The sequence below is a fragment of the Zonotrichia leucophrys genome, chromosome 17 (assembly GCF_028769735.1).
Source record: "Zonotrichia leucophrys gambelii isolate GWCS_2022_RI chromosome 17, RI_Zleu_2.0, whole genome shotgun sequence".
NCBI lineage: Eukaryota > Metazoa > Chordata > Aves > Passeriformes > Passerellidae > Zonotrichia > Zonotrichia leucophrys.
This window is the reverse complement of record NC_088186.1, coordinates 4,136,846-4,150,231: the sequence shown is the minus strand read 5'-3', so window position 1 is coordinate 4,150,231 and position 13,386 is coordinate 4,136,846. Positions and strand designations below refer to the sequence as shown.

Genomic DNA, 13,386 nt, shown 5'->3' with positions numbered 1-13,386 from the left:
CTGCATCAACTCTGGCTCAGTTTCCCCTCTGCTTTATGACAGAGCACACCTATAATGCCTCAGGACAAACAAATGAAACCAGCCCATGAGCTGGAAGAAGCATTTTGCTAATTTATGAATGAGAAAGGCTGTAATTGTGGATTACACTGAGCGGGATTCATTCCTGCTACATCCTTCCCCTTCTTTGCTTTTGTAGGTAAAAAATGTTGGCAGGCAACCAGAGTCTTGTGAGCTCATTGATTTTTCTTCAGGCACAGATTCTCCCCATGTTCAACATATTGGACCAGATTTTTTTTTTAATTAATTATCCAGCACCTTCAGCTTTATTTATTCAGTGCAAAGTGACTGTAAAATGCCACCTGATCATAAAAAGAAACAGCATGCACTCATTTTGTGATGGAGTAAACACCCAACTGTGTTAACTTCAGGTGCTCTGCAGAAGGGACTCTTTAAATAAATAAATTTAAATGTAATTTCAGAGTTCTGCACTCGAGGGTCTGGAAGCAGCTTTGCCACAGGTTACAAACCTCTCTCCTGCCCTGCAGTTTCTCAGTGATTTTTCTCCCATCTGACACACCTTTGCCACCACAGCAGATTTCTGACCTCACTTCCCTGATCCATTATCAGAAGGTGATCCCAGGAAAACACCTTTTCTCATGCTTCTGAGGAACATTCCACCATTTCCCTTGCACAACCACCCTAAAAATAGCTGTAAATACAGGAGGAGCAGATCAGCAGTGAAAGCTCCTTTATCCCAGCTGGCAGAGCTTTGCATGAGCTCCTGGCACACACAGAGTGCACACAGGGTTTGTCACTGCCACTGCAGCCCCGGTGGCACTAAAACCCCACTCAGTCCCCTCATACTGGACAGGGGACAGTCCCTCCCTGTGCTCCTGGCTCACAGGAGGGATGTGAGGAAATGCAGCCGTGCTTGCATCACATCCCTGGGTTGATGGTTTTTAGAAAGGGCTGTTTGCAACAAATGAGCTGCAGTTTCAGACAGGGCAGGTCCCAAAAATTCATTTTCTGGGGAAATTGTGCTTCTGAAAGCAGTGGAAATGCCACACCTCCTTTAGAGTGTGAAGTGTAAAATTCAGTGGAATCACAAGCACATTTTAGAGACCTCAATACAGTCCTCTGGCAGGGTGCCTGTTCTGGACAGGGGTTATTAACCCTCACTCTGCTCTCTCTTCTTCATCCCCCTTCTCCTCCTCCAGCATGCTTTGTGTCTTGATTATTCCCAGACAGGAGCAGCCATGTGATTGTGCCTGGGGAAGCTTGTCAGTTTTTTGGGAGGATGCACAATTTGGAAATGAAATAATTCAAAGTAAAGTTAAGACCAGCTGCAGACACCTCAGCTGGGCATCCCCACCAAAGGAGAGATTAACCAAACAAGAAGATTTCAAATCCATATCTATTGAGTCAGGATCCCTATTTCCAGCAAGGGTAGGTCTCTTTATAACTCAAAGCCTAACTTGTGTGAAATTCAGCATTCTTTAGGCTCCTTTATGCACTGTGGCACTCACTTCTGCAGTGGGATTCAAGCCCTTGCCAATTGGAAACTCCTGGTACTTGTGGCTGTGTTCTGTTACAAACTTCTCTTTTCAGGGGCTTTATCTTATCAGAAAAGGTCTTTATGCTTCTCTGTTAATGTCCCATATGCTTCTCTATTCTTTTTTCTGCAGCCAGAACTTGGAAAGCCCATGAGGAACTGCTACTCCCTGCCAGGCCCTGATTTTACCTATGGGATGTACATGCACAAGAGAGATGGAGGAGTCCCTGAAGGTAGGACACTGCCCCTAAACCACAGGCCTGCAACAAAATCCTAATGCTAGTAGGAAGTCTCCTCTCCTTCCCACGGCTCTTCAATATTTCTTATCAAGCTGGAAGTGTAGAACTCCCAACATTTCATTAATACACCCCAATTGCTTGGTGACCAGTGAAGTTTCTCTGTCACATTGGAAACTTTCAGAGGCTCACACAGACCCAAGCAGGGAGGATGCACCTGCAAAATGTGATGCACATGGGCACTGCCATAACTTTATCAGGGCTCCAGCTTTGTGGTCTCAGGGACAATTTCCCTGTAAAATCAGACATGCTGAGCAAGCCAGGGTGGAGGGTGAGAAGACATTCAGTTCAGATGGAGTATGGGATGCAGTGGGATGGGGTATGAAGCTCACAAAAGGAACCTGAGTCCCACAAGACCCCCATGAAGGTGCACACACATCAATCAGCTTTCCCAAAAGGATCTAACTGAGATGCCTCCTCTTTGTCTCTGTCTCCTTCCACCTCAGCCATAGGCCAAGGTCACCCCCATAAGAGGGTCACGCCCTGGGACCATGGCCATGAACCTTGGCCCCACAAGACCCCCATGCATGGTGCACACACATCAATCAACTTTCCCAAAAGGATCTAACCAAGTTGCCTCCTTTTTGTTTCTATTTCCTTCCACCTCCAGCCATAGGCCACTGGGACACAGTGAAGGCCGAGGCCCACCTCTGTAAGAGGGTCATGCCCCAGGACTTTGTGGCCATGAACCTTAGTGCCACAAGACTCCCATGAAAGTGCACACACATCTACTTTCCCAAAAGGATCTAACTGAGATCCCTCCTCTTTGTCTCGATTTCCTTCCACCCATAGGCCACTGGGATGCAGTGAAGGCCAAGGCCCACCCCATAAAAGGGTCATGCCCCAAGACAGGACTTTGTGTCCATGAACCTCAGCCCCACAAGACCCCCATGAAAGTGCACACATCAATCAGCTTTCCCAAAAGGAGCTAACTGAGCTGCCTCCTCTTTTTCCTATTTCCTTCCACCTCAGCCATAGAGCACTGGGACGCAGTGAAGGCCAACGCCCACCTCCATAAGAGGGTCATGCCCTGGCATTTTATGGCCATGCACGGTGCACACACATCAATCTGCTTTCCCAAAAGGATCTAACCAAGTTTGCTCCTCTTTGTCTCCATTTCCTTCCAGCCATAGGGCACTGGGATGCAGTGAAGGCCAAGGCCCACTCCCACAAGAGGGTCATGCCTCAGGACGTCATGTCCATGAACTTTAGCCCCTCAAGACCCCTATGCACGGTGCACACACATCAATCAAGGATCTAACCAAGTTGCCTCCACTTTGTCTCCATTTCCTTCCAGCCATAGGGCACTGGGACACAGTGAAGGCCAAGGCCCACCCCCGTAAGAGGGTGATGCCGCGGGATTTCGTGGCCATGGGCCGTGCAGCTGTGGATGAAGGCTGCACCAAAGCCAGGGAGTTTGCTCTGTACTACGGCTACATGGACATCCGCTGCAAGGACAAGGGCATCCTCAGATATGGGGGCAAGGTACCCCCAGGCATGACCTTTGGCAAGCCACCACGGTAAGGGCCCTCCTCAGCATGAAATTATCCTTTCCTACCTCTGGGAGTATTAGTTATTGGTTTTTTTGAGTTTGGATTGAAGATATTTGAGACAGTAATTTGTGTTTGGATTTAATTTTATTTATTTTAATTTTATATTTATTGTTTATTTTATATTTTACAAATTGTTCATTTTATATTTTATAAATGGTTTATTTTATATTTTATAAATTGTTTATTTTATATTTAATTTTTAATATTTCATTGTAATTGTTTAATTTTTATTACTAAAATATTTTTATTATTGTGAGTTTGGCAGCTTTTCATTAGAAGGCACAAAATGGCTAACGATTTTTTGTTACAAGGTTTTTAAGACTAAACTATCTAATTAAGAACTGACACTAAGATTGTTTTTTTTAACTCAATAACTGATTTCAAAGAGTTTTCAATGAGGACTTTTTTGCTTAATTACAAAATGCTACTTAAACTTACAAAGAATTAGGAAGAAGAAGCATGAAGAAGAAACGTAGGACAACACTTTGTGCTTTCTATTTTGCTTCTATCTACAACATACTAAAAATTTCAAAACCTAGATTTTTCACTAAGTGATACACTTACACTACTCTTTATAATTTATTTTACACTTTTGTGGATTCTAGTCTATATTGATATCTAGGAAACTTTTTCTATGGATGAGGGTTAAAGTTAGTGCTCCTTTGGGAGTCAGAGCACCCCAGAGCAAACAGAGAAATATTCCTGGTGCCCTGGGTTTCCTCACCTACCTTCACACCTACATCCCTTCCCAATCTCAGCTACCACAGTCCCCAAAAGAGAAGTGTCCTGAAGCTGGATGTGCTGAGTCACAGCATCACATCCATGTCTGATGACACTCTGATATATGGTCTCCTCCAGCCAGGTCTCATAAGCTCTTGGAGGTTTATATCACACTAAGATAGCTCAGCTACCTTAGAAGGCATAAAATCAGCAGGATGGCTTCTGTGGCAGTGTTGGAAGCAGAAAAGTTGTAATAAAAGGCAAAATAACAAAACTCTTTACAGAGAAAACCCAAGCCAGGGCAAGAGGTTCTTGCTCCTGGTAAAACACCTCACAAAAGTGATTAATTCCTTTGTAATCTTCTTTTTTCTAGTAATTTGCTCAGGCAGGGCTTTTTGGCTCCTGTCCAGTTGTCTCTCCTTAAGTTTGAGGTGAAGTCCCCCTGATCCTATGAGGTTTCTTTTCACCTAATTGAGGAGAGAAACTTCTGGGCTTATTTCCTTTTTTAAGGAAACAAAGGATAGTTTTGTCACTCCGTCAACAGGGGGCACATTCCTACAACACTCCTGTCAGATAATCAACTACCTGAATCTAACGTACATGACACAACACAGCCTCATTTCACCTGTAGTATTATGGGCTTGAAGCCTCTTAAAAATATCTTCAATACCAACCCTTTAATCTAAAGGAACATGAAGAGCTGTCTGCCAGAAAATTGGCATCCCAGGGTCAGAAAACCAGAGCAACAGCATTTCTACCTGTCTGCACTGGTAGAAATACTCTGGTGGAGTTAAAGATCACTTCAAAGTTCTTTATCCTACTCTCTCCCACCTAGTTCATTGCTCTGCATTGGGCAAAAATTGAGAATGGAGCAGGACAGAGGCAAAAAAGCTTCTCCCTGCCAGTGCAACTCCAGCACAAACCAGTGCTCAAAGCCTCTCCAAGTCCTGGAGCCCAGGGGGGTGTCTTGCTCTGTGCAGGTCTGGACCAGACATTAGGTTTTTATTTTAAGAGCTAGCTAATAATCACTACCAGAAAAATAACAGCTACAAATTCTAGAGAAAAGACATGATGAACAGCACTGTGTATTTTACATGATAGTAAATGGGCTTTGCATATGCAAATTGAATGGATTTTAAAATGGTATTTAATGACAATTTTCGTAGCAGACATTAACATTAATTGCATCAAAATGAAAATGTAGCATTAGCTTGCTGTTAGCTGCAAATGTCCCAGCTATAAAGCTTTATCTTTATCAGTATCAGCCCTCATCCATGTGACAGGGCTGCTCTGCAAATTGCAGGCAAAAGGGCTTTTATGTTGCAAAAGTATCCCCCAATGCAGGCCAAAATCAACATCAATTTTGCTTTATTTCTTCATAAACGGAGGTTAAATGGCTGCCTGTAAGAAGCCCAGGCATCCTTCAAAAGTTTTAAGGAAAATCTGCAGACCCCACAACGGCAGAAGTAGTGAGAAAGGGCTTTTAATTGAAAGTTATTATTGTACAACTTGCCTTCTCCTTAATAGCTACCTTTTATGCAGACTGATTGTATTTATCCCTTTACTTTAAAAGCACATTATAGATAAAACCAAATTATCAAGGAGTTGTTACAGGCATTTCAGTAAAAGTGGGAGTTTAACACACTTTTCCATGACTGGCAAGTTAGAGAGACCAGCTTTGGTGAGCATTCCCAGGACAAGCTGATCCTTGGTCACAGCAAGACCCATTTTCCTAAAAATGACTTGGTTGTCAATGGATTTCAGTTGGGTTTGGACTCTCAGCCCTGTTTCACTGGGATCTCAGTGCTGCTACCTGGGAAGGTGCTCCCAAGTGAGGCATGTGCTTGTCTGGGGGCAGAAGAAAATTGGCAGAAGGTCTTTTTGCACAACTCCAAGCACTTCATGTCTTTAAGAAACAACAGATCTGATCTAGAGGTCTATTAACTTCTTGGGTACAGTGAATTTTTCAGCAAGAAAAGCACATGCCTGTCATCTCCCAGCACTGACAGTGAGGCTGAGGAGGCCAGGGAGCAAAGGTGCTTTTCCATGGCCCTGGAAGCAGCTGGGACACCCAGCCTGGTGATGGGGTGCCCTGGGACAGCCCAGAGCAGCTGGGACACCCAGCCTGGTGATGGGGTGCTCTGGGACAGCCCAGAACCCCAGTGCAGACCCTGCCCAGTCTGCAGCTCTCTGCACAGTGGGAATTGCAGCTGGCGCCAGCCTCAGGGCTGAGCTGCTTCCCTGGGAACCCAAATAACTCAAATAACCCAAATTGCTGTCACAAGAACGTGGCTGGGGTCACTGGGTAATGGGCAAGGGGCTTCTTGAGCCCTCACCACTCATCTCCGGCCCCTCCTCAGGCCCTGGGCTGTGCTGCTAAAGGCTTCTCTCTCCTGGAGACACCAGGGTCAGGAGCTCTCCTTAGACTCACAGGCTGGAGCTCTCCTGGATCATCCCAAATGAAACAAGCACCAAAGTGTGGTTGCTATTAGTGTCTTGTTAATCACTGCCTGGCCCTGCTGCTGCTCTAACTCAGATCTCCTGTGCCTCTGCTTTCTGCTCACGGTGTATGCAGTGTTTCAGCAGGCAGCCTCAGACACTGCAGCAAGCTCTCTGAAGCTTTGAGGCCTCTTTCCTTTCTTTTCCTGGGATATTTACCTTCAAAGGTCACCCATACCCCTCTATATTCCCCCTGGGCACCTTCCAGGGGAGAGAAGCAATGCTGCTTTTTGCTGATTTCCCCCCCTATTCTCTCCCTCCCTTTTCCCAGAGTAATGTTTGCTACCAATCACGTGGCCAGCTTTGTTGTGAGAGTCATAAAAAGGACATTTTTCATCTCTCCTTTTTCCTGCTCTCGCTCCCTTCTCTCTCTCAGTAGCAGACAGAGATTTATTCCTTCCCTGATGCCTGTGGCATTTGGAGCTGGGAGGGGTCAGGGGAGGCACTGATGGAACATAACAGATAATGCCGTGGTTCCCCAGGGGCTTGTCCAGCTCCAGAGCCGATCCATCAGCAGGCAGTGCTCGTGCCAAGGTCAGCAGTAACGAGGATGGGGTGGGCTCCCAGCCTCCCCCGTGGGGCACCCTCCAGCCAGGCTCCCCCAGTTCATGCTCTGAGCTCCACAGGAGCTGCCTTGTGCAAGCACACTTTGCAGAGAGGACCCTGAGTGCAGGCACTGGGCTCGCAGGCTCAGCTTCAGCTCTCCCAGCCCTCCTCCCCGGCACACACAGCTCCACAGGCTCATCTTCCAAGGAGAATTCCCATTTTGACAGTCCCCTCCAGGAGCTAAACCCCATCCACGTGCTCTGTGGATTATCCCAACCACGTGCTCTGTGGATCGTTACAGAGCTGCTGAGGGCTGCTGTCCTCCCAGGTCTTTTCATTCAAAATAACCCCTCAGGTGTGTCCAGCCCCATATTCTGCAATAATGACCTTGTTTTACAAGGAGGAGGCTGCAGGGCACTGAGTGGGCTGGGGTTTGATGGTACTGGAGACCTAAAGGCACAAAGGGTCTGTGAAGACCTCCAAGATCTTCACTGCTGTCACTCCAGCTGCATCTGGAAATCTCAATAGGTGTCCAGACCTACATTTATCCTCCTGACCACCTTTTCTGGCTGAGCTTCCCTGTGCACTGAAATCAGCCAACATTAAAGGATCATTTTTGGAACAAGAAGTAAACACAAAGATGTGGCTGCTGTCTACAGCTGGATTTTAGATGCTATTGATGTGTGCAAGGTCACACAAGGAGTTTGAAGCCAGCTCACAGTTGGTACCCTGAGCACCAGTTCTGTCCCCAGGAGTGAGCAGGGCAGAGTGCACCCTCAGCATGGACACACTGCCCAGCCCTGCCAGGAGAGAAAAGCTTCCAGTCACCTCTTGGGGAGCGTCCTAAACCTGCCTGCTGTGCCCCAGAACCTGTTCGTGGGCAGGAGGGGTGCACAGCCATGCTCTGCCATCCTGTACCTGCTCCAAAGCTGCATGGCCACAGCCCTGCCTCCCACGGGCTGCCATGCACTTGGCAGTTGGCCTGGAGGTTGGGCTGACCTTGGGTGTGCTGGCAGGATTTCCCTGGCACTCTGTCATCCCCAGGGCTCCTGCTGGGCCCTCCCCACTGCCTGCCTTCTCTTCAACTGTCCCTTTCCTGAATTTTACAGCCCATTTTCCTTCTGTCTTCATCTCGTGCCTCTATTCCACCTCCCATTCCCTAAAACTGCCCTTAATCCTTTGGCAGCTGTTTTCACCATGTCCCTGCAGCAAACTCACCTCTCCAAAGCGTTTGGTCACTGCAATCTCTCTTCTTCAAATTGTTACACTTGGCCAAGGGCATCAGTTACCCAGTACCTCCTCTTTAATTGGTATCATTTGCAACCATCCCAATCTTTCACCTTCCCTAAGAAATATCTCTATGCTCATGCTCTGCTTAGCAAGTGGCCTTTCCACCCAAAATATCCGTGCTGTTGGTGCACAGCCAGAACAAAGTTTAGAAAGGTATAGATTTATTTTTGAAATACTTAAAGAACATTTCAAGTTGCTAATATATGGCTGTGAAAAGAAAGCTAATCTAGATGTAGACCAGCTGCAAAGATGTCAAGGAAATAATGTGTTACTAGAAAGAATCCACAAGGAAAAAACTGGACAGGCAATAAAATAGAATATTACAGCAAGGGTGCATCTGACCTATGATCACTGGAAGCCAAAGGGAGTGTAAAGACACCAAAATCCTAAAGTTTAGGGGAAAAAATGTTTTACAGGAAAAAAAAAAAAACCTGAGGACTGACAAAACAGATTACAAAAATATAACAGTGAGTGGAATCACTGTCAGGCTCATGGCGACAGAGAAACGCAACCGAGTTAAAAACACAGGACTCCATCAGCTCAGATAATTACACATCCTATCCAATCCCACATTGAAAGGCTCTTGGTGCCTCTGCCACCATTCTCACACTGCTAAGATAAGGATTTCTATTTCAAGAGTAGTTTTCTTCTCCTGGGTGTGTGGTCACAGAGCTCCCAGCTCCATCCTTGGTGCTGGTGGTGCCTGCAGCATCTGCTGGGGCAGGAGGAGCTGTTACACCCTCCAAAAAACCCTGAGTGCACCATGAGGATGCTGATTCCCCTCCAGAGTGGTGATTTGCTTGCTGAAAGAATTTCTGATTGCTTCAGGGTGATGGTTTAAGAGAAAATAAACAGCCAAGTCATGGTTTGGGATAAGGTTCAGTTCTGCACATCAGCCATAGAGATGGGGAAAGAAAAGATCTGAAGGACAGATTAAGATCCCTTATTATCAATTGGTTTACACTGATTAGGAAAGTAATTTACTCACACAGACTGGCTGTTGTCTGTGGGTTTATCTCCATTGATTACAGACATCTGAAGAATTTCTTCCAAACTTTTACCATCTAGTGCTACTTCTGGCTACAAGTGGACATTTTTCTTTGCCAACTTTTGCTTTTTCAGCCTGTTCAATGAAAACCTGGGTCGGGGGGGGAATAATCACAGAATCCTTTCTGTGGAAACAAAGCTTCTCAGCCCTCATCAACATCTTTTCCTTTCAAACAAAGTCATGTTCCCACCCAGCCAGAGAGATTCGAGCATGGGATGGAGGTCAAGGGGAAGACCTTGTGCTTTGATTTCTTTTGCTCAGCATTGTAGCGGTTTATTGTTGGTTTTTCTCTGGATGTTTTGCATTTGTTGATGGCTACACTGAGCATTGTTCACTCTCAGCCATAGATCTGGACCTCCAGGCAGAACACCTGAGTTTCTCAGAGGATAACAGCAGATAACAGTAGACAAATGCGTTGAAGACAAACGTAAATAATCTTCAATTAAGTCAGCCAAAGGGCATCTCCAACCCTAAAATCAATGCTAGCACACAAATTCCAGCTTGTCAAGCCAGTTATTTAATGGGTAAGAGCTGGCTTGTTGTCTTCAGTGCCAGACACAGGTTTCCATATGTGCTTTTAGGACCAGTGCAAGCAAACATCTCACTGGGCCTGGGAGGGAATAGTAAAGCAAATTGGTGCTCTTGTAACCATGTGTACTCCTAAGTACGGCTATGAGCATCTGATAAATCTTTTAAAGTGCATGTTTACAATGGATTTTATTCTTTTTACTGTTCTATACATATGAGCCCTCTGAGCAAAATAACAGATCCTCTGACACTTAGAAGAAGCCACTGCCTCATTGGCTGCCCGCAGTGAAATAATTTATATTGTTATTTCCTCACCCAAATTACAAGGATTGTAAAGAAGCTTCAGAAATTCAGAGTAATCAGTGCTTTGGAGGCTCAGATCCCGCTGCTGCCACACGAGTGGAAGACCCACTATTGACACTGAGAGTTTTGCCAGCCCAAAGACTGCAAAAAAAATTGGTCCCTGAGTGTTTTCTACCAATTTTTCTCTTGTTATTTTCTTCAATAGTTAATGGAAAGCGAGGACAAGTGGAGAGCATTTAAAAATGATCTTTTGGGCCTCTCCATGGGTTTATTGCCAGGACCTATTTAGAGAAGCATAAAGCTGTAAGGGGGCTGTAACTTCACTGTATATTCCACAAGCTGTTTAGGAAAACCAGGAGCCTTTGGACTCACACCCAGCTCATTTTGCCACATCTCCCTCTCCTCACAAACACACCCACACACGTGTGTGCAGGGACTTCCAGCTGCTAATTGAATTCACCCTTATGAAAGCCTTAACAAATTGTAAGTGACCTTTTATACAAATTTCAAAGTCAAGGATTCGCCCGCTAACCGCACATCCCTCTTCTGCCATTCACTGTTCTGCAAAACCCACAAACAATTAAAAGAAATAATGAAGAGCCCAGCGGCCCTGTTTCCTAATTAGCTGCAGGAGGCAGTGCTGGGGAGTGTGGTTAAGTGCTTCAATTACCTCGGCCCTCCTCGCAGCCCTTGTTAGAAGAGACAGGTCCAGGGGCCAAAGGGGAACAATTAAGGCGAGGCAGAGCCCGCGGTTTGCGGGGGGATGCCGGGGCCGTGCCGGCTCTCACACAGGAGCCAGAGCTGTAATCATACCCCAGCTTCCTGCTGGGTTACACACGGACAAATTAATGGGAGATAGATTGCTACCTGCAGCCCATCAGTAACCAGGGAGGCAGGAGGCAATGCAGCACTGCAAGGGAGCCATAACCTGAATTTCCCTCTGTTCTCAGTCCCCTTTTAGGGCAGAGGGGCCTGAGCATTAATACCTCACTGCTGCCCATATTTGAGCCCCAAACAGAATCACAGACACAGCATGAGCAAGTTAATTCTGGCTACCCCAATGAGCCCCACAGTCCAGAGGTGCTGGAGACCAAACTGTTCCCCAGTCAGAAACACGTTGGACTTGACACTGAAGGTCTTTTCCAACCCTAATTCTATAGGAAAGAACGGTTCTTTAAGAACCATTCTATAAGGAACTGGTTCTATAAGAAACCAACCTGAGCTGGTGGGAAGTGGTTCTGCTGGGAGATTCTATATGGACGCTTCTGTCACAGGACAAATCCTTCCCAGCATATAGAATATAAAAGTGGTGTCCCTGTAGCTGTCTCCCGTGGGGACTGAAGGCCCCAAAGACAGATCCTGACTGTGCAGCAAAAGCACATCTTAGGTGGAAGGACAGCAACAAGAACTAAATCCCCCTGTAACCTCATTAACCTTTCACGGAAGGGTTAAAGTTTCAGCGTAGGCAGTGGTGCAGCAGCACAATTTTAATGTCACAGGCATGGACAAATCCCATTCTGTGATGGATCTGTTGCATCAGCAGCTGTGCAGGGCCAGATCCTGCAGCCTGGAAGCTGCCACTGGGGCTGGAGCAGAGCCCCAAGAGCCACTGCCTTCACCCATCCTCTGCTCCCTGCTCCAGCACTGCCCTGGCTGCAGAGCCACACACAAACCCCACGGGCTGAGCTCTGTGCTGAAATATTTACGTGCTTTTGAATTATACAGGGAAAAAAAAAAAGCACTCACTAGTCAAGTTTTTACCCTTTTGCAACAGAACTTAGCAATCAAATTGATTGCACCTTTCAAGCTGGTCTAAACCCCCTTCCTGAGCAAAGTCCTTTGCACCCACTTTAGCCAAGCACCTTTTTTTGCAGCTGATGTATAAACCTTTGAAAATAAGTTTGAGGGGAGACTGACAACCTTGAAACCTCAAGAGCAGCATGGCATTGACGGGCGAGGCTCCCTGAGCTCAGTATTATGGATAGATTTTAATTTTATTTTAACAAAATAGCTGTCTCCAGTGGAAGAAGCATCAAGAGCTAAATGAGGACCCGTCTTGAGCTGAATCACGTTGAACAGACCTCGGCACTGTCATTGATTTTCTGGGAAGAAAAAAAATGCCTCTGGCTACTAAACCAAATTAGTAGTCACTGATGACCAATTATTTTGCCCCACTGTGAACGGGGAGGCGTACTAAAATTCCAGTTTGTCAGACCCAAGGCTCTCTTCTCAAACGCCTTTCAACAAGCGTGTACCAAAAACCTCTCAGATGGTTCTGATGCCTTCCTGTTTTCGGCAACTTCTCCTTCTCCAAAGTTTTAATGAGCTGCTGCTCTGAGGACAGCCTGCCACAAAGTGAGCCCTTGCCTGCACGCTGGAGCACTATTTGGCACTGGCACAAATCACAGCTGTCAGGATTTATACACACATACACAAAAAAAGTGTCAGCCTAATGTTTGCAAATTATAATTACCATTTCTCTTGCATGTCCCTGGTGCCTTCATTTTAGATAAATCCCAGCTCTGAGGTATCAGCTGCAAAGCACTGAAGGCTCATATTGAATGGAATAGATTTAACTAGTTTGTAGCTCATTTAAGGCCTACACTGTTTTATTTTAATATTGTTAATACTTTATTATACTTTTTAACACTGTTTTTACAGTAAAATAGCCTATTAGGAGGCTGCAGCTTCTTTTCCAGGGGATGTCTGGCAGACTAGAATTCCACATTGTATAACCAAGTTAGCAGGTGCTTGTCATTTCAGTTGAAAATAGGTCTGTACCCTGACTCTTGAAAGTAAATTAGAGAGATTCTATTAAAGAGACAGGAACTGTTTCAGGGATAATAGTTTTGAAAATGTGCACAGATAAATTTTAAAATATTTAGGAAATGTCAGCATTAGAAGTGGCTCCAACTATTTGACTATAAAAGGAAGCAGATGAGTATTTTTTTCCCCAACAATTATAAATAATTTGTTACATCCTATCAGAACTTCTTTGCCTTTCCTTTCTGTGGCAGGGTGCTTGTGCCAAAACAAGGAGATCTGAGTTGC

The 13,386-nt window shown here is 45.7% G+C and overlaps 1 protein-coding gene across 1 annotated transcript in view; it reads left to right on the top strand.

Annotated features, from left to right (window-relative positions):
• CFAP77 (cilia and flagella associated protein 77) overlaps window positions 1-13,386 on the top strand; it is a 58,696-nt gene that overhangs the window by 31,380 nt on the left and 13,930 nt on the right. The window contains exons 2-3 of the mRNA XM_064727837.1: window positions 1,686-1,785; window positions 3,146-3,368. Of these exons, the coding sequence (XP_064583907.1) occupies window positions 1,686-1,785; window positions 3,146-3,368 (323 nt within the window). The remainder of the gene's footprint in view (window positions 1-1,685; window positions 1,786-3,145; window positions 3,369-13,386) is intronic.